Source organism: Vespa velutina, chromosome 13 (genome assembly GCF_912470025.1).
Source record: "Vespa velutina chromosome 13, iVesVel2.1, whole genome shotgun sequence".
Classification (NCBI taxonomy): Eukaryota; Metazoa; Arthropoda; class Insecta; order Hymenoptera; family Vespidae; genus Vespa; species Vespa velutina.
Window position 1 is genome coordinate 942,451 of NC_062200.1, and position 22,550 is coordinate 965,000.

Below are 22,550 nucleotides of genomic sequence, written 5' to 3' on the forward strand. Positions count from 1 at the left end.
ATTTGTTATATATTGATGGCAACGTGCCAATGAGAATCATACGAGTATGATATTAACCAATCATCTTTTAGATCAAGAAAAAATGGTGTTACTTTCTGTATATTACTCAGATAATAAACATCGACTAAATAACATCAAGGAAATCTTAATAAGAAACTCATCATTAAGAAAGGAAATGCATCGATGGTAATTTTCATGTTATTATTGTATCATCTAACTAACCGTAAGATTCCACATTTCCACATGACCTTGCATCTAAATTATTCTTTTGTTCGTATTACATCAGTGTCACAAACTGTAAAAACTAATAATCCTCAAAAAATAGGTCATTGTTTTCTTTGACTAATATTCTGTTGTATCTTCTTAGAATAAATATTTGTTGTTATTTGATAAAAAAAAGAAAAAAAAAAAGAATTGTTTCAAAGGAAAAAACTGTAATATGCAATATAATAAATAAGATTTATAGATAATGAATGCTTATCGAAATATATTTACGAGAAAATTTTTCGTTGAATAGTTTTTGCTAAAAACACAAACATGTATGATTCATCACGTATATTGTTGTTTACTCTTACTTATTGCACTTCGACCTTCTATTATTTATCTGTCTACTTTAATTGCATTCCTCGTATTAAAAAGACCTTGTATCAAAAGAAATTTATTAAATTATGTTTCCGGTATCAACATACTATTAAAATTACTTATTAAAATTTTATTAAAATTATATACTTATTAAAATTTAAAAGACATTGTGTATCGAATTGGTTGGATTTAACACTCATTAAATTCTACCGTCGCATTAACAAAGAACGTGCATAACAATTTTTCTCAGATACTTTCCGGTTTTATCGTTATCGTCGTGCGATATTAAAACGTCTTATATTTAATTACTTATGTATATAAGATCGAACGTTCAACATGAAAGTATTTTTATTTCGTATAGAAAAATAATTTTAATAGTTTATCTAATTAATAATCATATAAATATATATATATATAAGATATGAAATAAAAAAGGGCACTAATTTAAATAGTACAGTCGTCATTTAAAATAGATCATTAGAAAGAAAAAAACAATAAATAATTTATAGTATACATAAACATATTGATAAATATTATATTACTGTAAAAAAAAACTTGTATTGGAAGAATGTGCTCGATGATTACAATTAAAAGAATAAGAAAACAAATAAAAATATACCTTCTAGAATTTTCTAACAATGGAAATATACGAACAGTTTGATTTCTGATTAGTTTAGGTTATGTGGCTCGTTCAGTGCTCACGTTACGAAGTTCACGTTATACGATGTTACATACATGTGTATACCATACAACGACGAAATTTAATCTTTCGTCTGCACTTTATGAATTTATTAGGTCGATTTCGTGGAAATGATATCGAACGGGAAGATTTTCTTAAATCTGCGTATTGTCGTTTAAAAAGATGATTATATTCGATGTTATCTTTTCGTTACGTATGCATCGCCAAGTACTTATTATATATATATGTAATTTGTAGTTTAAGTGTACTTGAAGAATGATAGCAAGAAAATTGACGTAGTTAGTTTCTTAGGATTGCTTGAATTAAATTGCATAGATTATGCACTTGTGAGGAGCATACATTGGTATCATTAGATTTCACGTTTTCTTCCTATTTCCTCGATCTTTTCAATTATGAAGATAGGTTAAGTGCATTTGCAAAATGTGCATCGGCAAATTTCAAAATAGTAAGTGTAATTGCATATAATGCAGTCTATGATACATGATGGAATGTAAGAAACGTTAATATACGTCTTCTATAATCGAAATATTTTACCTTATCGACTCAAAAGATAAGCTTTACTACAAATGGCCCAATAAAACTTGTATGACGTCGTATTTACGTATTTCTTAATCACAATAAAAATTCTCCATAAATATATCGTATTTGAACGACGATAAGAACAATTTATATCATTAAAATTGTAAAATATCCAGATTTAATGACTTATTTATTATACTAGAGGTGTAGAATTTAAAAAATCCTCTATAATTTCTCTTTCAGATTCAATCTTTTTTCTCTTTTTTTTTTTTTTTTATGTGTGTGTGCATTTAAAAAATAAATCTTTATCATTTTAAACTTCTTGTTTCAAAAAATTTATACAGTTTTTCATATCGGTCCAATATAAATGACATAAAATGTATCTTTTAAATTTATATTTTAAATAAAGTGAAAAAGAATAGAAAAGAAAAAAAGAAGCTATGATTAAAAAGACATTAATGTGAAAATTAACATGTTCTTGTTTCCCCACAAATTTTTTAATAGTTCCTATCTACGTAACAACCTTGATTTAATTTAGAAATGAGCGAGTAGTATTTTCAGACATCAGCAATCGAGACAGTTTAATTCTGATTGCACGTGTTTTTCATTAAGATTTATTCGATTGATTAATACATTTACGATCTTCATTCAAACGTGATAATTATTAGAAAATACTTTTATTATTTCTAATGATCTATTTTAAATGAAGTAACAATTTTAATTGTTTTTAAAAGACAAATTTTAAATGACGACTGTACTATTTAAATTAGTGCCTTTTTTATTTCATATCTTATATATATATATATATATATATATATTTATATGGTTATTAATTAGATAAATTATTAACATATATGCGCGTTGAAAGAAGGAAATAGTTGAAAATAGAAAGATTAATTTTTATCGATTTTCCGATAAAAATTCGTAATAAGAGAAAAAGAAAGAGAATAGTAATTTTTTATTTTACAGATAAAGACAATTAACACATACGACGCAAAAAGTTGGAACTATTAATTTCTAATGACTGATGATGGTACTTGCTATGACTAAGATGCATTTATTATAACGAACTAGTCGTACTCGCATAAATTGCACTAATACTATTATTTTTCTTTTGTTTCGAATATATTTATTATGCATATATCATTTGTGCACAATACATTTGAAACTTAAGCCTGATAAATTCATTAGTTATTTTTTTTCCATAAATTATCGATCAATATACATATGTAAATTAACAAGTGTTGTCATTAATTCGTCACTTTAATATCATTGAAATAACATTGATAATTTCTCACTCGACAGATGTTAAAATAGTTCTTTCCTCCTTTAAAAGTTCAGTCTTCGAGTACACGTTAATCTGTGATATTCGGAAATGTTTTTTTTTTTTTATTAATAACTACTATCACTTATTTTCGTTGAAGTTGATAATATTTTTAATATTCGTGATATATATCCCATTGAGCCTATTCTTCATTATGTCGAAAAAACAACATGTCTTGTTGTTCATGCAACTAATTGCGTAAGATATTTATCAACATTTATTTGCTATTATAGATTTAAATTGGATTCGTTTTTATATTAAATTGTAAAATAAAAGGTACAGATAAAATAGGAATGTCTAAGTTTCATTTTAACGATAAGAAAAATAATTATACAAATGTAGGTTATATCGTATTATCATTAACATCAATATAAAACGTAAATGCACCTTCAACAAGTAAGATACTTTCAATCTCGTATATCGGCTAACAGAGTCATCTAGTGATCAGACGTAACAGTGTATAAATATTTAAAAAAAAAGTACAGTACAATTTTTTATATATTCTAATTTAATGATTAATATAATACGCGTGTGACTATATATATATGTACGCATAATTCATTTAATTTTTTAATGAAATTATATGAGAAATAATTTCAATGATACTAACAGATGTCACTAGTTATATACGGAGGAAATATTCAATTAATCTTAAAAAAAAAAAAAAAAAGAAAAAAAGAAAAAAAAATATATATTTACGTTTGATCCCTTATCGTACATTCCATTTAATGTGCATATAGTCATTCAAAATTATCGCGGAGGATTTAGTAAGTACAGTGATTTTATTCGGAACAGATTAAAAACAAATACGTAAGTTCTCATTTAAGTTTGTATTAAATAGAATTAAAATGAAAGAAGAAATATTTATATAACGAAGTTTAAAGTCGACATATGTACGTATGCATGTCGATTAATACTTAACTCATCTATCTTTGCAATTAACATTCAAGTTCAGGCTTGTACTTTATGTTATCGTACAACGTTCAACAATATTTTATGGAATTTTGATTAACATTATAGATAGATAAGATATCATATTTAATTTTAATAAAGCGATATCCTATCGCAAATATATCGATAATCATAGTGTTTCGAATTCTTTTTTCTTTTTTTCTTTTTTCTTTCTTTAATTCTTTCAAAATATAATCGTCATATGTATGCGAATATATCTGCGATAACAAAGGCTTTTTTTTTTTTTTTTTATTTTTTTTTTTATTTTTTAATCAATCCACTTTCCGTATAGATTTGCTATGAGCGATTGTAAATCAAATTTAATAACGGTCCAAAATTGGGGATCGGCTAATGGACGAGACGTAGAAAAATATACGTTAAAAAATGAAGCTGGTCAAGAAGTGGATATTATCACGTACGGTGCGACGATAACTAATATCAAAATACCAGACAAATATGGCAATGTAGAGGACATACTACTTGGCTTTGATAATATCTCTGGTATACATAATTTTCTTCTCTTTGGATCTGTTTTTTTCCTTTCGTCCTTTTTTTTTTTTTTTTTTTTTTTTTTTTTTTTTTTTGTTATCATACTTAAATTTTCATCCTTAAATATTTCTTTTCCTTAGGCTATTTATCTTCCGATAATCCGTATTTCGGTGCAACGGTTGGTCGAGTCGCAAATCGTATTGCAAAGGGACGTTTCGTTTTGGATGGTAAAGTATATCAAGTATCACGAAATATTGGCGAGAATAGTCTTCATGGAGGTACGAAAGGTTGGAGTTTTAAAATATGGAATGCTACAATCGATAATGACGCTGTCGTGATGACCCTGTTAAGCGAGGACGGAGACGAAGGTTATCCTGGAGCCGTAATCGCATCAGCAACGTTTAGATTATCGAACGATGGAAGATTGTGCATTGAAATGAAAAGTTTCGCTAGTAAACCCACTCCCATTAATTTAACTAATCATGCGTATTTCAATCTCGCCGGTCATGTACGTTATTATCATTAATTAGACGAACGAATTTATTGTCGAATTTATTGTCGAATAAATCGAATTCTCTCTTTTAGGGAACTAATGCAAAGGAATTGTACAATCATCGAATCGTTCTCAATGCTGATCGTTGGACTGTTACGGATTCAGACGGTATTCCTACTGGAGAAATTAGATCTGTTAAGAATAGCATAATGGATCTTAGAAAACTGACGGTACTCGGTGATGTCATCGATAAAGTACCTGGGGGCGGATATGATTACAATTTTTGTTTGCCCAAAAAAACTGATAATACCAATATGAATCAATTCGTTGCGGAAGTCGAACACACAAGTTCAGGTAGATATATGATAGTCCATTCGAATCAACCAGGTGTCCAATTGTATACAGCTAATTCTCTACCTGCTGTTAATACCACCGGTATACTTGGGAAAGATGGAAAACGTTATTTTCGACACGGTGCTCTATGTTTAGAAACACAAAATTATCCTGACGCTGTTAATCACGTGAGTCATTGTTTTATACTAATGCATAATATTAATAAAATTTAGATTTTATCAAATATGATACTGTTCCAGGCAAACTTTCCAAATAGTATTCTGAGGCCAGCGCAATTATATTTGCACACTGTCTGCTACAAGTTTGGAGTTAAGAAGTAAAAGAATTTTATATATATATATATATATATTTATGAAAAGTAAATAGGAGGTATAAATAAATAATATTAATAATGCATATTGAATAATTTTTATCGTTTATGCTCTGCCGTTAATTTTGTTAGATGGCGTTGTAAGTTCATAACTAGAAAGAATGGTACTTATCATCAGAGAAGTTATATTTCAAAATTAGTTTAAATGTTTTACGTTAGGCGGTGCTAAATGTTTGATTTTACAGGGATTTTTATCAGAATGATTACCGAATGATTCCTGTTTATCTACATTTTTTATGTCTGTAAATGTAATTATTAATAATTTATCTATAATATTGTTTATGGAATCGACATGATAGCAGGTACCGATTATAATAGATATTGAAAGATGATTTTGCAAAAAGAAATCTATTTCTCCTCTTATATTCAAAACTTATAATTATACATTTTATTTACCAAAATTAATTTTCTGTATCTTCACAATTTCGGTTGTTTTCCTAGGTGTTCTAATTAACATTTAGGAATGTTCAAAATTCATTAACGATAACGCAATCGTTATTGCGCAAGACGTATCGTCTCTTACAAATATTTTAACAAGAGAGAGAGAGAGAGAGAGAGAGAGAGAGAGAGAGAGAAACCAAGAAAAAAACAGAGTGGGAGGGAGAGAGAAATATCATAAAGCGAGTATCGATTGACATAGCAAAATAAAATCAAATTGTGAGAATAAATATAATACTTAAAGATATGAAAAAAAGGTACCGCAAAAATGAAGTTTTGCCTTGGACTCGTTGAAATAATTTGTCTAAACGAAATATCGTTGCAATTAAAGTATACCATTATTAGGTTATATATAAGATTCTTTATAAAAGTAATTTTAGATTATCGTCAAAATCTTTGCAACGATTGTAAATGGAAATTTTTCCGACGAAAATATTTATTATACACTAATAAAAATACAGCGAAGATAAAACTGCACAATGTTTTATATTATCGATCTCTAATAGAACCGACAGAGTCCAAAGAAATCCATTAAAACATCATGTAATCGTCTAATCGTAAGTTTTATACGAGTACCTAATTTTTTACGAAAGCAAAAATATTATTTATTGAAAATATCTAATAACACAACGTTCTTTCTACGAAATAAATATTTAATATGTTCGCACTTTGAGCAAGATCACTTTAAAGATTCGTGCAAATTTGTTTGACGAATATCGTACGTAGATTTTAAATTGTTCTAAAGCAAGAAAGCATTTTATCGAGTATCGGATAAACGTATCATAAGCAAAAGTACAATTTATTATTGTCAAAACGCATAGAAGGACGTACGTTTGACGAAGTTCACGTGCTTAATATCAGTCCTTCATAACCTCCCAACGTAAAAAAAAAAAAAAAAAAAAGAAAAAAGTATAGGACATTGGTACCGTATTAGCACCCATTCGAAGTCATCGAATTCGAGTGAGAGTGTATTTGTGTGAGTGAAAGAGAGAGAGAGAGAGAGAGAGAGAGAGAGAGAGAAAGAGGAAAAGAAAGAGAGAGATAAGATCGTAACGAGTAATGTACAATAATGACGAGGCCTTGTACTGCTTGTATGTAAATTCTAAAAATTAGGTAATATGCGTAGATAGAAAATATCTCTTCGCTTTTAGGATTACCGAGTGAAACGTCAACAAAGTACACATCGAGGTTGGCACCCTGAGCATTAGAAGTATTTTAATATTGGCCTTTCGTGATTCAGGATGTTCTATAGTTCACGTAAAAACTTAACAATAACACAGAGGCAACACACGACAAAGGTACATGATCATTCATTTGTTATCAAGATATACTCTAGACGCCACAGATAAGATAATCCATTGATATGCGTTATATATTACGAGTGAGACGTTTTTGAGGAATCTTTCTTCCCAGATAACGTTGTGTTCACCTTATAAGCGTTTCCCTTCGGTTCAGCTGGATGTTTGTGAGTACTCGTCGACGACTTTCTCGGTGGCTTCGTTATCTGTGTCGTTGACAATCCACTTACAGGATATTTATTCCTATTGGAAGATCCCATTCCATTGCCGTTTCTGGAAGTGCTTTTAGCAAGAGCAGACGAGTTCGATTCGCTAGGATGTTTTGGCATCACGAATGCTTTAGTTTGCTTTAACAAATAGCGATCGTTACATAGAGCAGATATCAATGGGAGATCCAAGTTTCGACTCTTTTCACGCAAAGTTCGTATATCCAACATCCCATCTTCTTTTCCACCTTCGGGTTCTTCTTCGGTCGATGGCTTGATTAATTTTTTTAATGCGACATTCTCTGGGCACGATGGTAATGGTTGATTTTTGTCAAGAGTCTGAGAGAAGAAAAAAAAAAGTCGATCGATAAAACATGATAATTATAATAAGATAATAAATTATATTATTAAATCTTACTTGTATTTCGTACGGTGGTGGTGGAGGTGGCGGTGGCAATCTACGATGTTGCTTGGCATGTGGTAAAGATTTCATCTTTGTTCCCGATGGAGAATCGAAGCATTTCAAAATATTGTCGTCACTCTTTGTTCTAGAGAACGCGTGCAAAGTGTGAGGATGAGCGAGCGTTGGTAATTCTCTTCTGAGACTCTGACTGCCATTCGAGGAACATGTGACACCGCTGTATAAGGAGCTTGTACTGGCAGCGTAAGGGCTGCTCAAGCTATTGTGTAGTAAGTAACTATTCGAACTATTGTCGCTGGTGCTAAGATTTTGATTGGAAGCATACTTCGTTGGTGATGAGAATGAGGAGCCAGGGAGGTAGGGAGTACTACGATACATGATTGCCGATTTGTTGTTGAACGACGGATAAGGCGGAGGTGGATAAGCAGCCATAGCGGCTAATAAGGATCCCTGTTTTGCATCGATGTATTCCTGTTTCGAAACAGCTGGATCCTTCAATGGGAACATCACGTAATCGACGTCCGAGTAGAGTTGTTGTTTGTACTGTTCTATTTGTGATCTAGCCACTTGGCTAGTGTAAACGGTGGCTAAACTAGGTGGTGGTGGCGGTGGTTGTCTAGGATGTAGCATTGGTGGTGGAGGAGATGGTGGCGGAGGTGGTGGCGGCGGGGGCGGTGGTGGGGAACCTAAGTAGGGTAATAATACCGGACCAGTGCGGGAAGCATGAACGTCCAAATAATTGTTAGGACCGACCACGAGAGCAGCGACAGGTGCGTGCACTGGTGTAGGTTTCATCTTATCGCCCGGATATGTAGGTGGTTGTATTCTAGGTGGAGCTTTTGGAATGATCAGTGGTACCTCGGTAATACCTGCGTTACACGATAGATTTGGATGGCTCCCAGTGATAACTGCATTTATTTTCGACGAAGCAATTCGAGAAACGATGTCCTCATCGATCGCTGTAGGATAGAGAGCAGAGATCGTTTCTTGCCTGCTATTGTCAGACATCTCGGGATAAGGTGGCGGAGGTGGCGGTGGTTCTCTTGGCGTCACTGCATCGTTTCTGGGTGGTGTAGGAGGTGGTATCATAGGCATTCTTAAAGTTAAACCCGTGAAATCAGCTCGACTGGCGTTGTAAGGTGGTGGGGGTGGTGGTTCTCGTTCGACGTTCGGTATTTTGGATCTTGGCGAGTGTATAGACGAATAATCCATCGTTATTGGATAAGGAGGAGGAGGTGGAAGCTGCCTGTCACTGTCAGTTCTAGGTGGAGGAGGTGGAGGTGGCATAGTGACATAGTCACAATCGGAATCCATTGAGTTACTGATGGTTTTGCGAGGTGGATAACGTCCCACTATTAAATCGGAAAGTTCATCGGCAGATAACAATGGTCCAACGTTCGAAGGATCACTACCGTCTCCTCTAAAGCTTCCCGTACTAATTATACTGTTGCTTCGTGATCTTGATTCTTCGAGTTTCCCATCGAGCGACACTACATTGTCAACTTCTTCATCGCCTTTGCAAAGACTGTAAATGGGTTCTTGATCTTCCGTTCCGATATCGTCCGTATAAATATCGCTCGTTTCAGATCTTAAACCGCTATGAATCGTGTAAAATCCTGAAGTCACGGAAGCTTCGTCGGTGGTAGATTGAACGGAACTCAATGCACAAACGTCGCTAGCCGCAGAGGATTCATTAGTACCACTGGTTGGCGAATAAAGATCGCCGATTCTTTCATCCTGCATCTCGCTACTTCTTAAAGTGTATACGCCACTTGTTTCACTGGCGATGTCTGTACCTAGATAGGTCAGTTTATTTCAAAATTCATAGTGTTAAAAATGTTTATATCTATCGACACGTTTTTTTTTACCTGTATATTTACCAGTCTTTCTGCACCTATCGTAGATAGCACCTGGGAAACTAGCAGTTTCAGAAGAAACAGCCGAATTCTGAGCCGTATGAGAATAACCGAGCTCCAAACTCGATGTAGCTGAAGCTCGACGCATTCTTTGAACTCCATTATTAGGTGCATTTGCAACGACCACTGTACTACAACTACTGCTGCACTGAGAACCATCAGCCACAGTGTTTGTACTCGAAACAAGTCGTAATGCTGATGAAGGCGTAGTTTCGGCACCATCGACTTCTAGAAATAAAGTTCTAAGGTAAATGTTGTTGTTGTCTTTTTATTTTTTTCTTTTCTTTTTTTTTTTTTTTTTTTTTATATATCGTAAAAATGTACAATCGGTATGGACCACGAGTCGAAACCTACCATCAACGATAGACATTGGCGGAGATGGTACTGAACGGTCACCTGCGTTCGTTTCGCTACCATTGGGTATTCCAGTTTGAATACTCGGATGAGAACTATTTTCGGTGAGGCGAGGCAAGCATTCAGTCGAAGCTGGCGCTGTATCTGGCTCATCTTCGCTGTGAACTCGATCGCTGACTATACCAGAGGTTGTATTTGACGAAGTGCTCGAGATAACGGATATTCGTTGATCGCCACGTGCTCCACGCGTCGTTAAGCTCAATTTGCAACGGGCAGGATACATGTAACAATCTCTCAACACTTTTCTCTCTGAAATATCCAATGAATTATTCGTAATAAACGATCCAACAAAATTGAAATCATCGTCAAACATCATACAAATATGACGAGGCATACCTTCCTCTTCTCTTCTTTTCGCTTCATTTACTCTGGGTGCTATAGCCATGGAGAACTGATGAGTGTCTCGGCACAATCCCAAGAGTAACTTGCTCTTGTCATCGCAACCACTGTAGAGAGTGAGTTTGTCCGGTTGATCAACCGCACGTATTTCGAACTTCTTTCGCTATTAATAAGAACAAGAATAGGTTCTATGCAATCGAGATCTTCAAAAAAGAATTTATCATTCTTAAAAGATGAAAGTGATCTGATATTTTTATTCTACGTACGTCGAAGCACAGCTTGCCGATATTGTTCCATGCAAAGATACGTGGTGTCTCCTCCTCGGCGTAGACTCGCACACCGCGAGCGCAAATCGCGAGGAGTATCCTTCCTGGACCAGCCTCGTTTTTGCTTCTTCGCAACCGATATAGGTGAGCGTTGAGCGGCGCCTCCAACAACAACGCCTCCCGGATGTATTGGAGTTCTGCCTCCTCCCTCGAGAGGCCACGATTATCTCTGTGTTGAGCTGCGAGGACGGCGAGCACGCTCGACTCGAGGCACATCTAAAGAGAAATCCAAAAAAAAAAGAACCCTGACTTTCTTTCTCGTCATAGTTAGAGACCGAGTAGGATTAATCCAATTTATAATATTTGCTAATCATTCTCATTTGAAAAGTGGACGACCAATCATAGTAGATTTCTCCTACAACTACTTAACCTTCACAAAATACTACAAGGAAATAAGAAAAAGAAAGAAAGAAAGAAAGAAAGAAAGAAAGAAAGAAAGAAAGAAAGAAAGAAGAGTAAGTACAAATGGGTCGTACGTGAGGAGGAAGATAATCCGTGGGCTTGCAATAGCCGACGGATCCAGCGTGCGGTCTGTGTCGTTCTTCAGAGTAATCGCCAAGGTCGGCCTGGAGGGCGAGCCCAGCGAGCGTGAGCAATGGCGTAACGATCGAAGGTTCGTGAAGGGGATGGTGAGGATGAAGACTCTCCACTCCGCCGCCATGTCTAACGACGTTGTCCCGTAGCTGCAGGTAGTAGTGATGTCGCGTAGTTTCATCGCTGAAACAATATCAAGTTATTGATAAACCAAACGATATCTAATTGCTTCGACATTAAATCTATTCTTATCGTTTACAAGAGACTTTGTATTACTTAAATTCTTTTCTTCGATGAAAACATACATCGTCGTTGTCTTACCTTAACAGCAATGGCGTATCGACGTAGTAACGAACACGAAAGTAAAGTATAAAAGCGGGTCTTCCGCTGCTGTCCAAACCCTGAAACCCAAATCCAAGAAACTGAAGCGATCAGTTCGAAGAAAAGGAACTTTTCGAAAGTCTTTCAAGTCAAAGTGTTGTCAAAAGCTATATAGCACGAGTCGGGGACCGAATAAAGAAAGAAGTCGGAAGCCAGACACGGTAGCGAATATAATCGGTAGTCGAAAATTGAACATAGAAAGGGGACTACTGTTGTATTTTTCTTTTTTTCTTTCCTTTTTCTTTTTTTTTTTCTTTTTCCCCTTTGGAAAGGGCCTAGAGACGAGGACGAAGGGCTACGAATCGTAGGAAATTATAGCCGAGAGCCCGCATATTTTAGCAACTATAAATATTAATCCAGCATCATCGTGCATATTTTTCCCTTTCTACCTAACCCCTCAAGCCCTCTTTCTTTCCCTTCTACTACTCCAGTCCTTTTCCGTCTCCGTGTCCTCCGCTCCCGTTCGTGAGGCTGTCCAAGGCCCCCTTCTTCCCTTCGGCGCCCGACCGAGCTACTCTCTCGCCCTTCTTTGGAGCCGCCCTCTCCGACACCCGTTCCCTCTCTTGGCATCAGCGCGCGCGGGATGCTTCCGAGAGTACAGTCGCTACTAAAATCATGCCAATTTTACCATCCGTACGATGGACTTTGGTGTACGATTCATGTTCGGTACAAGCGACGAAGATTCCCGAGAGTTTCATGAAAAATAAAGTGAATACGTTTTGATAATTTAATCAGAGATTGATAAGGGAATACGTTTTCACTTACGTAAGTGTGCGAATTTCGCCAATTCTTCGGCGCGTACTTGCTCAATTTATTATCGGGGTCCACGAAAAGGTATTCGCCATCTGTAACATATCAATGGTCTTAATGATTTATCCCGCGATACGTTGTACTATTTCTATTATCAAAAGGATATCGTAATAGAATATTTTTTTTAATCTTCTAATACTAACGTAAAATGCAATTATCCCTTTATTATCCTGAGATGAAACTTTACGAATAATATTGACTCGATGTTTAATTTGTAGCGTAATTTCTATGTCAAAAGAAAGAGAGAATGAGAGGATGATTATAGTACGAGTTAGAGAAGAGATCTATTATATAGCAAGAGGAACACACTCGATGCCTTGCCTGACCCATATGAACCTGTACGAGTCACGCGCTCGAGCTCGCGCCTGTCCCGATATGGTTCTTCCATGCTGAGGTATCCATTCTCCTTCTTTATTCGAATCTTTTTTTGCCAACGACCGATCGGGCCGAAATACCAATGCTCTCCTAAACGAGCGAAACAATGAAAGAACTCCTTCTCGCTGTAAGAGATGTTCTTGAATGAGAGGAGGCTTCCCGAAAACTTGTCCTGGCCACATGGGGCCGGACACTCGAAGTACAACGAGATGCTTTTTCTTACAACGATCCGTTGCAAAATTTCGTCACCCTTAGAGACATCGAGCATGATGATGATGATGATGATGATGATGATGATGATGATGATGATGATGATGATGACGATGATGATGATGATCGATGAAGGGAAAAGATTAATCATCGCATTAACGATAATAATTCATTTTACAAATTTTCTAGATACTCGTTGTTTTTTCAAAAAAAGCAAAAACCAAGAGAAAGACTATAGCGAACCAAAAATGTTATCTAACGTAAGGTAGAGAAGATTAGGTAGGAGTTAAACTGTGGTGTTGGGTTTGCTTCGAAAGATTCACCGCAGGAAGCCGTCTCGATTTCTATAATCAGCCGAACGACATGCTCGAAGCAATAATTAGCTCTTCGAGAGAGAATTCAGGAGGAGAAAGAGGGAAGGAGGGAGAGAGAGAGAGAGAAAGAGAGAGAGAGAGAAAGAGAAAGAGAGAGAAAGAAAGAGAGAAAGATAGAAAGAGAGAGGTAGTTGGAATCGAGTTATTCTTCTTCTCTTAAGGTCTTCCTCTTCTCGAGACGAAGGGGGCACCTGTGTTACTCGAGGTACAGCCCGGCCATTACTGGAGAATGTTGCCCGAGGACTAACACTATCCCTCGTACATCCACCCATTCGAGTTCATGGGGATCGATCGTATCCACTGAAATCGCACGTTTCTTCCCTTTCGTTCTTCCTCTTTCTTCATCCCTTTCTCTTATCCTCTTTATTTCCTCCTACATGTATCTTTAATGATTTTTCTATATCTTTTCCTTTTCCCGTCATGTTGCAGTTATATATGTATATATATATATATATATATATATATATATATATATATATATGCGCGTGTTTGTGTGTACGTGTGCATATTTAAGTATAGATATAAACGCAAATGTTTTTTTCACCAGAGCGATTTCAACTAGTTTTATATCGGTTCTTGATCAGCCGGTATCTTTGATATGAAAGAGCACGCGTGTCCTTCTTAACCGAGCATAAGTATTTGCGTGGACGGTACTTTTTGTCGGGAGTGATTTTTCGAGTCCGACGGTCCTGTTCTCCCCACCTCGATAAAGCCTCCCTCCTCTCTCCCTCGACGGGTACTCTTTCTCTCTGACTTACCACACGGAGCAAGACTCACGTGTGCGCAAAAATTCACCGCGAAGGCAGGAATTCGCGAGAGGATGGACCCCGAACGACAGAAAATAGCCAATTCCTTTAACTCTCATTCTTTCCTTCTAATTCCAAATGGTATCCTTTAAACGCTATCACTTTTGTTTTCCTTAAATTTCAATCATTGGGAATACTATATAAGGAATTTTCTTTACATTTTTGTATTTCAATAAAAGAATTTAAGAATAATCTCAAAGAGGTTTAAGAAAAAGAAAGTTAGATTGCTACTTTAAGGGCAAAATAAGATACACATTATATATAGATCCCCAGACGATTTTCCCTTAGGGGATCAATGAAGGACTCTTGCCCACTGACGTTTGGCAATTGACGCAAGAGGTGCTGCTTATGAGATTCGACAGAGAAAGGACGCTGTTATACGAACGAAAGAAAAAGGAAGAAGGAAAAATAACGAAAAAGAGGAAAAGAGAAAAAGAGAGAGAGAGAGAGAAAGGAGGAGGAGGAGGAGGAGGAAAGGTTTGGAAGATTGAAGGAAGGGAGGAGTGAAAGAAAAGGGAGAGAAGGGAAGGAGAAAAAGGAAGTAAGAGAAAAGAAAAGAAAAAATAAAGTAAAAAATCCAAAGGGGGAAAAAAGGAAGAAAGAAAGAAAGGGGGAGAGAAGGACGTTGAGGTTGCTCGTAACACAGAAAGAGAGAGAGAGAGAGAGAGAAAGAGAGAGAGGTTCTCGTTCGTTCGTTTGGAGGAGGAGGAGGAGGAGGAGGAGGCTTGGCTCCGACGAGGTGTATATCCGCTGGACCTGCTGGGGCCCTCCTGATATCTTTCCTCTCTTTCCTTCTTACTCTAAAGCTACAAGCAAGCGCGTTATGGGCCCCTCTTTCTCTCTTTTTCTTTCTCTCTCTCTCCCTCATTCTCTTCCTCCCTCTACCTCCGTAAGGCCGCAGCCGCCGTTCTACGCTGACGATTCTCGTCCTCCGAGAGAGTCCTCCTTCCACATTCCTGGGCTCGGAGACGCCGTGCGGTGGAGACGTGAGGGCGGGAGGTGGAATACGAGAGGCCCTATACAAATCACCGAGCTACCGTCTTACCCGGGGATCGTTCTCTCTCTGTCTCTCTTTCTCGAGCCCTTCCCGCCTATCTTGCTCTCTCTCTCTCTCTCTCTCTCTCTCTCTCTCTCTCTCTCTCTTTCCTTCCCTCTTTCTCTTTCTGGTCGCTCTCCACTACCTCTGTTTTTTGCATCCTCTTTCTTAAGGCAGCCTATTATCTCCCTCATTTATCGCGTTGCTTCTCTTTCTATTCTTTGTACCTGACTCTCCTCCCCTTTTTTCGATTTCTCCTTCCATCTATTCTTCATCCTACTCTATCCACCTTCCTCTCCATGCTGCCACTCTTCTTTGCACTTTTTATATATATATATATATATATATATATATATATATATATATATATATATTTATATCCTTCTCTTTTTTCTTTTTCTGTTATTTTTAATTTTTATTTTGTCTTCCTTTCTTTCCTTCTTCCTTTATATCTTCGAACGATCGACTTAAATCTTTTTATATTCATGGATTAGATCTCTTCTAGATTTTCATCATTTTCCTTTTCAAGATAGAAATGATGATCCACATAAAGTTTACGATAACTATTAAAACCTTTTGTGTTTATTATTCACGCGATTGCAATTAAAAATTGATATTTGTAGAAGAAAAATAAAAAGTGATTATCGCCTACCGTCTTGTTAAAAGAATATACCTTATTAAAGGAATCCTCAGTGCAATGAAAATTTAGTATGAAAAGGGAGACGTGTACAAACGCGAAAAACTACTTTGAAAGATAAAATGTTCTAATCGTATTGACTAAGGTTGATTAGGGTTAGGTGGATGAATTTAAGAAGGATGTAGGTTTGCCGACGATCTCGTCGTGGAAAAAGGGTAAGGAAATAGGAAGCAAAAAGTAGATATTTCTTTTTTTTTTCCCTCTCAAGTCGTGGTATGGCTCGCGCGCCTTAGAACCTGCCAGCGCTGCCTCACCGTGATGGGGTACCGCTGGAATGTAGAATGGAGGGGTTTGCAGGGCTCCGCAAAGTCCAAGAAGGGTCCAGCTGGTGGGGATACCAGTCGAACCGGCTCGTCTCGCTGCTCTTGGTAGAAGGAGAAGGCCGAGGGTGGCGGGTGACGATAGACGCGACGAAGGGAGGAAGAGGAGGATATCTTGGTATGCATAAAGACCACGAGATTAACCAAATTTTTATATCCACTTCCCCCCTTTCTCTCTACATTTCATTCTACACTTCAACGTTGTTCTTGCGTCTTTTGCATTGAAATTTTATTGGGAGGGAGAGGTGGAAGAAAGAATCGGAGCATCATGCGCGTGTCTAAATGGCCAAGTTTTGTTTCTATGTACGAAGTTTGATCATGTTGCAACTATGACATTGTCCTATGTATCTAGAGTAGTACAATGTATCGATAACATTTTAATCGAATCTTCTATCACGGGCTTGAAACGACGGGGAAAAGACGAAGGGATCAAAGACAGACAAAATCGAAGATGACGATAGTCGTAAAAATGTACTAAGGTAAAGTGTTCGTTGCCAAGAGCGAAAGTTACTCACCGGATAATATGGCCAGCCCGAAGAGTTCGCAGTCTCGCATGCCCTGCTGACCGAGAAGCATACATGTCTGCGCGTATACCTCCTTTACTCTTGACTTAGCCTATAGTAAAAACAAAACGAAGAAGTTCGTTAAAGAGAGAAATAGAAATAGTATATATATATATATATATATATATATATGTATGTATGTATGTATGTATGTGTGTGTGTGTGTGTGTGTGTGTGTGTGTGTGTGTGCATACATAAAAATCGGATTAGCAGATGATAATGGAAAAAATTGAGGGAATATTTTTTTATTGTCGAGAAAAGCGAGAAAATCTCAGGGACGAAATGCATTTAAAAGTTCCTTCGTTCCGGATGGGTAGAGCGTCTCGTAAACGTTGACCGTGGAATGCGCGTGCGCGCGCCAAGGTAGAAGGACGATTTATCGTCTCTTATCGAATATTTTGAATTCCTTGAAGCGTTCCAACGCCAACACCGATCCTCCCCGACAAATCCCCCAGCATAAAATCGTTCTATCCGATCTATACCTAAGCATTACCGAGCTTAATTTCGGTCCAAGGATTGTTCTCGAATATTTTCTTTTTTAAAAACTTGATTAATTGTTAATGACAATTCAGAGATAATATATACGAGGTCGATAAACGAACTTAACACATGATGACGATCGAGAAAGGAAAGAACTTCCTCGAAGAGTCTGAATCTAAATTCGTTCTTTACAAACGAGTCTCTCGTTATAATTAGGTAGATCTTATCGTATGAGAACGTACGCTATCGAGCATATGATGTGGAGGGGAACATTGGTATCACGTACATGGTCTATGTTGGGAATAATCTCGTTCAAGATCCCAGGCGATTTATCATGAACAATTTATCCCTTACAATATGATACTTGTATTTTCGCCTTAAAGATTGTCCGTGGTAAAATCAATATATTCTTCGAAGCAGGAAGTAATCCTATTCATATGCTTATTAAGTATCTTTTGTACCTATATTATCGTGAAGTCCTGTTACCAAACATATAAAAATTTCTCATTGGATGTTTGACTTAAGAGTATAGATCTCTTTTACGATCTTTATGTTCTATCATAGTAATAATTTTAATATAACCCCTTTCTTCTTACCTCGACGACGAAGTAAAGAGGATCACCAGGAAGGGCGTGTACAGCGAGGTAGCGGCTGGCGGACACCAGAGGTTGAAGGCAAGACCGCGCAGCCGTGACACCGCTACCACGCATGCTGCATGCTTCATTTCGTCGCCGCTACGTCCAGCGTCCGCACTGAAATCAAAAAAAGATGTCCTTATTACACTCATTCACGTATCCCTATTGTATTTACCCCTAAGAAAGGAAAAGTAAGTAGCAAAGATTTCGTAAGAATTTATTGGGTTCTAAGATCAATGATCTTATTCATTATCGAAGAAGGATGAACCCGCACGAAAGTAAATCCGATATTTTCCTTCTTCCGCCCCTTCCGCTGCCCCCTCCCCCATCCCCACTTTACGATCACCCCGTTCCTTTGGATACACCACTTGGCCCGCTGCACGTTCATACTTTTACTCGGTTACCCGCATAGCTGCTTCGCCATTATAAAAGCCGGTCTCTCCTCTCTGGGCTCCTCTCTTTCTCTCTTTTCTCCTCTCTTGCCTCATCGAACCTCTCAGCGACGCATTTCGCAGCCGTTCAACCTGCGTCCCTACAGCATTCTCTTCGCGATCACCGACCCCATGCTCGCTCGCTCAAAAAGAAAACCGCAGTGAATATGTATATATACATGCACACACACACACACACACACACACACACACACACACACACACACACACACACACACACACACACACACGGGCGCGCAAGTATATATATACTCTAATGCACATCGCTTATTGTTCTTATCATGCGTTTTAAAAACTGGATCCGGAAGGCCTAACTCAAAGAATCCAAGTCTACAATGATAATGCACAAGCAAAAATGGCATGGGCTTATCAAACTTTTCTCGCTCGTACTCTTATCGTGACCTTCTATTAAAATTTTTTTTATAATTGATACGCACAAAGAGTTTCGTACATATATGATTAGGTCTCATAATTTGATTAGGAGTATTATTAGTTTTTCATTGAGAAATAGAGAACCGGTATTCTCGATCATGTTTTTGCAATCATAATTGAAATACATTTGAAAAAGCATACACGAGAGGCAAATCAATACTTATTCATAAGTAGTAAATTAATGAACACGCTGCATATTAGATTAAAAGCTGCGTATCTTTGACACCTCCTTGAATAAACACTGGTCACGTTATTATACTGATAAGCGATATTCCTACACCTTTTCAAAATTTACGCGATACTATGTAATATCACTTCACTGGCTGTGACAATCTCGTTGTAGTAATAACGGTGACGCATTCAAACTAATTCATCATTGAATCTGTCGTTTGTTAAGTGATACTAAATGATCGATGACTGATCAAAAAAATCCAAAAAGAATGTCCCTTTAAATAAATTTTCATTGATTCTGTCCGATCGTTATAAGATCAGTGATCGCCCTTTTAAAAATTATCTATTATTAAAATTATATATTAATAAATTAAATAATCTTTCATTCTTCAAGCTATCAATATGGCAGCTAAGTTAGTGATGGCAGATTATATAGTGATCGTGGTGATGCTTCTCATTAGTTCTGGTATCGGTGTCTATTATTGGCTCACTGGTGGACGACAAAAATCGACAGAGGTAAAAACAATTGTACGAATTAACTAAGATCGTAAACAAAAAATGTGTTATTATATAAGAGAGAATGTGTTTTTCTTACAGGAGTACTTTGTAGCGAACAAATCTATGAGTGTTATACCAGTGGCAATTGGCTTGATGGCTTCATACTTGTCGGCGGTCAGCCTACTAGGGGTCAGTTCGGAAATTTACGTTTACGGTTCTCAGTACATGGTGATAAACATCTCCTACGGCATTGCCACCGCATTCGTTGTCTACTTTTACTTGCCCGTCTTCTTCAAGCTCAACGCCACCAGCGCTTTCGAAGTGAGTACATACCCGAGGAGAATCATTTTCACGCTTATTTCACGTGAAAAGAGAAGCAGTCTTTATGGATCGTGCTGTGTGTTTGAATTTTAGTATATATACGAGTCGAGATTCTAAGCAAATAAATAAATAAATAAATAAATGATTAGGTCAAAACGTTAAAATGATTGTTCGTACGATCCGCTTTGTTCCTTTCATTCTTACATTTATTGGCGTATCTAAAAGTGAGATCACTTGCAGTATCTTCAGAAACGTTTCGGTACGCCGACAAGGTTGTTAGCCAGCGTCGCCTTTTTCCTTCAACTTCTTTTGTACACCGGCGTCGTGCTCTACGCGCCGGCACTCGCGTTGGAAGCCACGACAAATATCTCGAGGAGTTTGAGCGTGATCGGCATCGGATTGGTCTGTACATTCTACTCAGCGATTGGTGGTATCAAGGCAGTTATTATTACCGACGTATTCCAAAGTGCCCTCATGATTACAGCCATTATCACAGTGATAGTGACAGCGGCGATTGATGTAGGTGGCCTTGCACGAATTTGGGAAATCTCAGCCGAAGGATTACGATTGGAATTTAATAAGTAATATTTATTGTACATATATTTATCTAATATTATCTTTCTCTCGCATCTATCAAAAGTCTATTACTTTTTTTGATATTTCAATATATAGCATTTCTCCCGATCCAACGGTACGACATACTTGGTGGAGTCTAACGTTTGGTGGTTTTTTCACCTATCTTTCCTTGTACGGTGTCAATCAAGTTCAAGTTCAAAGAATGCTAACAGTCCGGTAAGTAAATCCATATGGATTCTTCACTATTATGGAAAAAAATCATTCTGATATCTTTCTTTTATATCTGATCTCTAAATCGACGTGTCTCGACTTAGTAAGAATAGCTATCTCCTGCGAATGTACCTTTCAGGAATCTGGGAGCGGCCAAACGGGCTCTTTGGTGGAGTTGGCCGATGGCGTCTATCATGTCATTGACCATTTGCTTTGCTGGCTTGTCGATATATACGAAGTATCGTGAATGTGATCCCTTGAACTCGGGAAGGATCACCTCGAACGACCAACTGATGCCGCTTTACGTAATGGACACGTTGTCAAAGTATCCTGGAATACCTGGACTTTTTATAGCTGGGATTTTCAGTGCAGGACTCAGTACGATATCGGCCACGGTCAATTCGTTATCTGCAGTCATTCTCGAGGACTACATCAAACCTTTGTATCGATACAAAAGGTATTCAGAGTGAATAATTTCTTTAACTATATAACGTTACGTTCTTTTCATGAATTATTTTCTTTCAGCAAAGGCAAAGAAATGTCATCGAGGCGATCGATCATTGCCAGTAAAGTGTTAGCGGTCGTTGTTGGATCAATGTGTCTGGGAGTAGCCTTCTTGGCACGATATTTGGGTGGACTCCTTCAGGCTGCTCTAACGATATTCGGCGTAGTCGGAGGACCTCTCCTTGGTACATTTACTTTGGGTATGTTCAGCCAAACAGGAAATCAGAAGGGAGCTATCACAGGACTTATCCTTGGTCTTGCGTTTTCATTTTGGATTGGTTTCGGTCAACCAAAGCCGCCCACTCCAAAATTGCCCGTATCCACAATTGGATGTAGCAGCAATTATTCCTTGTCCTATAGGAATTTAATCATGCCTAAGACATTCCATGAGTAAGTATTCCTGAGTTTAAATAAATTCACTATACTATAATAGTTAATACATTAAGATGGTAATATTGAACTACCTGGATACTCTATGTAAGCATTGTTTTAGGATTACGAACCAAAAGTCCTACTTTTATCTCTATCGAGTGTCCTACATGTGGTACTGTCCTCTTGGATTTCTCAGTAGTTTACTCATCGGTTGGATAGTTAGTTGGGTGACAAGGATGATCTTCAAGGAGGAAGAAATTCTAATGGATCCACAATTGTTCACACCGATAATTGCCTCGAGAGTTCATAAGAGAACGCATGAGGAGAAACTCACGACCGCGGAATGATTTGTGGTTTCTTAAAAAAAAAAAAAAAAGAAAAAAAAAAAGAAAAAAATAAAAAAAAAAAAAAAATAAAAAAGAAATGAAAAAAAAAGAAAAAGAAAAGAAAAAGAAAAAAGAAAGAAGAAACAGAAATAATGATAAGGAGGGAAGGATCTTTGGGCATAAGAGATTTTCCGGTCGATCTTCGGACACGTTATCGTCTTATGTAAGCACCGTAAGCCACGATGATATTCACCGTGGTGTTCGGCTTCTCTCCTCGTGTCACCTTAGGACGGTGCGAGAGACGAGGGCGAGGGTGAAGGTGCTCGC

General features: G+C 37.1%; 3 protein-coding genes across 15 annotated transcripts in view; 2 read left to right on the forward strand and 1 right to left on the reverse strand.

Annotated features, from left to right (window-relative positions):
- Positions 1–37: 37 nt before the first annotated feature.
- Positions 38–6,357, forward strand: LOC124953769 (galactose mutarotase). Of its 4 annotated transcripts, none has more exons than XM_047505648.1 (5): positions 38–186; positions 4,369–4,577; positions 4,706–5,073; positions 5,151–5,579; positions 5,652–6,357. In XM_047505648.1, exons 2-5 carry the CDS (start codon positions 4,376–4,378, stop codon positions 5,730–5,732), a joined length of 1,080 nt encoding a protein of 359 aa, XP_047361604.1. In that variant the 5' UTR covers positions 38–186; positions 4,369–4,375; the 3' UTR covers positions 5,733–6,357. The 4 variants fall into 4 exon arrangements, with proteins under 4 accessions (XP_047361604.1, XP_047361602.1, XP_047361603.1 ...); XM_047505646.1 differs by lacking the exon at positions 38–186 and adding an exon at positions 3,128–3,323; XM_047505647.1 differs by lacking the exon at positions 38–186 and adding an exon at positions 3,782–3,935.
- LOC124953753 (protein expanded) overlaps positions 4,301–22,550 on the reverse strand; it is a 29,101-nt gene continuing 10,851 nt past the window's right edge. The window contains exons 1-12 of one of the 6 annotated variants that reach the window (XM_047505596.1): positions 18,766–18,918; positions 18,323–18,478; positions 17,199–17,298; positions 12,821–12,900; positions 11,996–12,075; positions 11,617–11,857; positions 11,081–11,356; positions 10,812–10,977; positions 10,416–10,724; positions 10,014–10,289; positions 8,143–9,941; positions 4,301–8,063 (exon numbers count right to left, since the gene is read on the reverse strand). In XM_047505596.1, coding sequence (XP_047361552.1) covers positions 7,596–8,063; positions 8,143–9,941; positions 10,014–10,289; positions 10,416–10,724; positions 10,812–10,977; positions 11,081–11,356; positions 11,617–11,857; positions 11,996–12,075; positions 12,821–12,900; positions 17,199–17,298; positions 18,323–18,436 — 3,909 coding nt within the window. In that variant the 5' untranslated portion in view covers positions 18,437–18,478; positions 18,766–18,918 and the 3' untranslated portion in view covers positions 4,301–7,595. Of the gene's footprint in view, positions 8,064–8,142; positions 9,942–10,013; positions 10,290–10,415; positions 10,725–10,811; positions 10,978–11,080; positions 11,357–11,616; positions 11,858–11,995; positions 12,076–12,820; positions 12,901–17,198; positions 17,299–18,322; positions 18,481–18,765; positions 18,919–22,550 lie in introns of those variants that run through there. The other 5 variants (XM_047505598.1, XM_047505599.1, XM_047505595.1 and 2 more) reach the window with 5 other exon arrangements.
- The window catches only part of LOC124953758 (putative sodium-dependent multivitamin transporter), a 16,475-nt gene continuing 499 nt past the window's right edge, over positions 6,575–22,550 (forward strand). The window contains exons 1-12 of one of the 5 annotated variants that reach the window (XM_047505613.1): positions 6,575–7,685; positions 8,277–8,414; positions 9,732–9,949; positions 10,049–10,308; positions 18,336–18,552; positions 19,811–19,932; positions 20,014–20,235; positions 20,476–20,816; positions 20,908–21,027; positions 21,161–21,478; positions 21,547–21,915; positions 22,019–22,550. The exon at positions 22,019–22,550 is cut by the window's right edge and continues 499 nt beyond it. In XM_047505613.1, the coding sequence (XP_047361569.1) occupies positions 19,819–19,932; positions 20,014–20,235; positions 20,476–20,816; positions 20,908–21,027; positions 21,161–21,478; positions 21,547–21,915; positions 22,019–22,244 (1,710 nt within the window). In that variant the 5' untranslated portion in view covers positions 6,575–7,685; positions 8,277–8,414; positions 9,732–9,949; ... (1 more) ...; positions 18,336–18,552; positions 19,811–19,818 and the 3' untranslated portion in view covers positions 22,245–22,550. Of the gene's footprint in view, positions 7,686–8,276; positions 8,415–9,731; positions 9,950–10,048; positions 10,309–16,629; positions 16,802–17,437; positions 18,553–19,810; positions 19,933–20,013; positions 20,236–20,475; positions 20,817–20,907; positions 21,028–21,160; positions 21,479–21,546; positions 21,916–22,018 lie in introns of those variants that run through there. The other 4 variants (XM_047505614.1, XM_047505615.1, XM_047505612.1 and 1 more) reach the window with 4 other exon arrangements.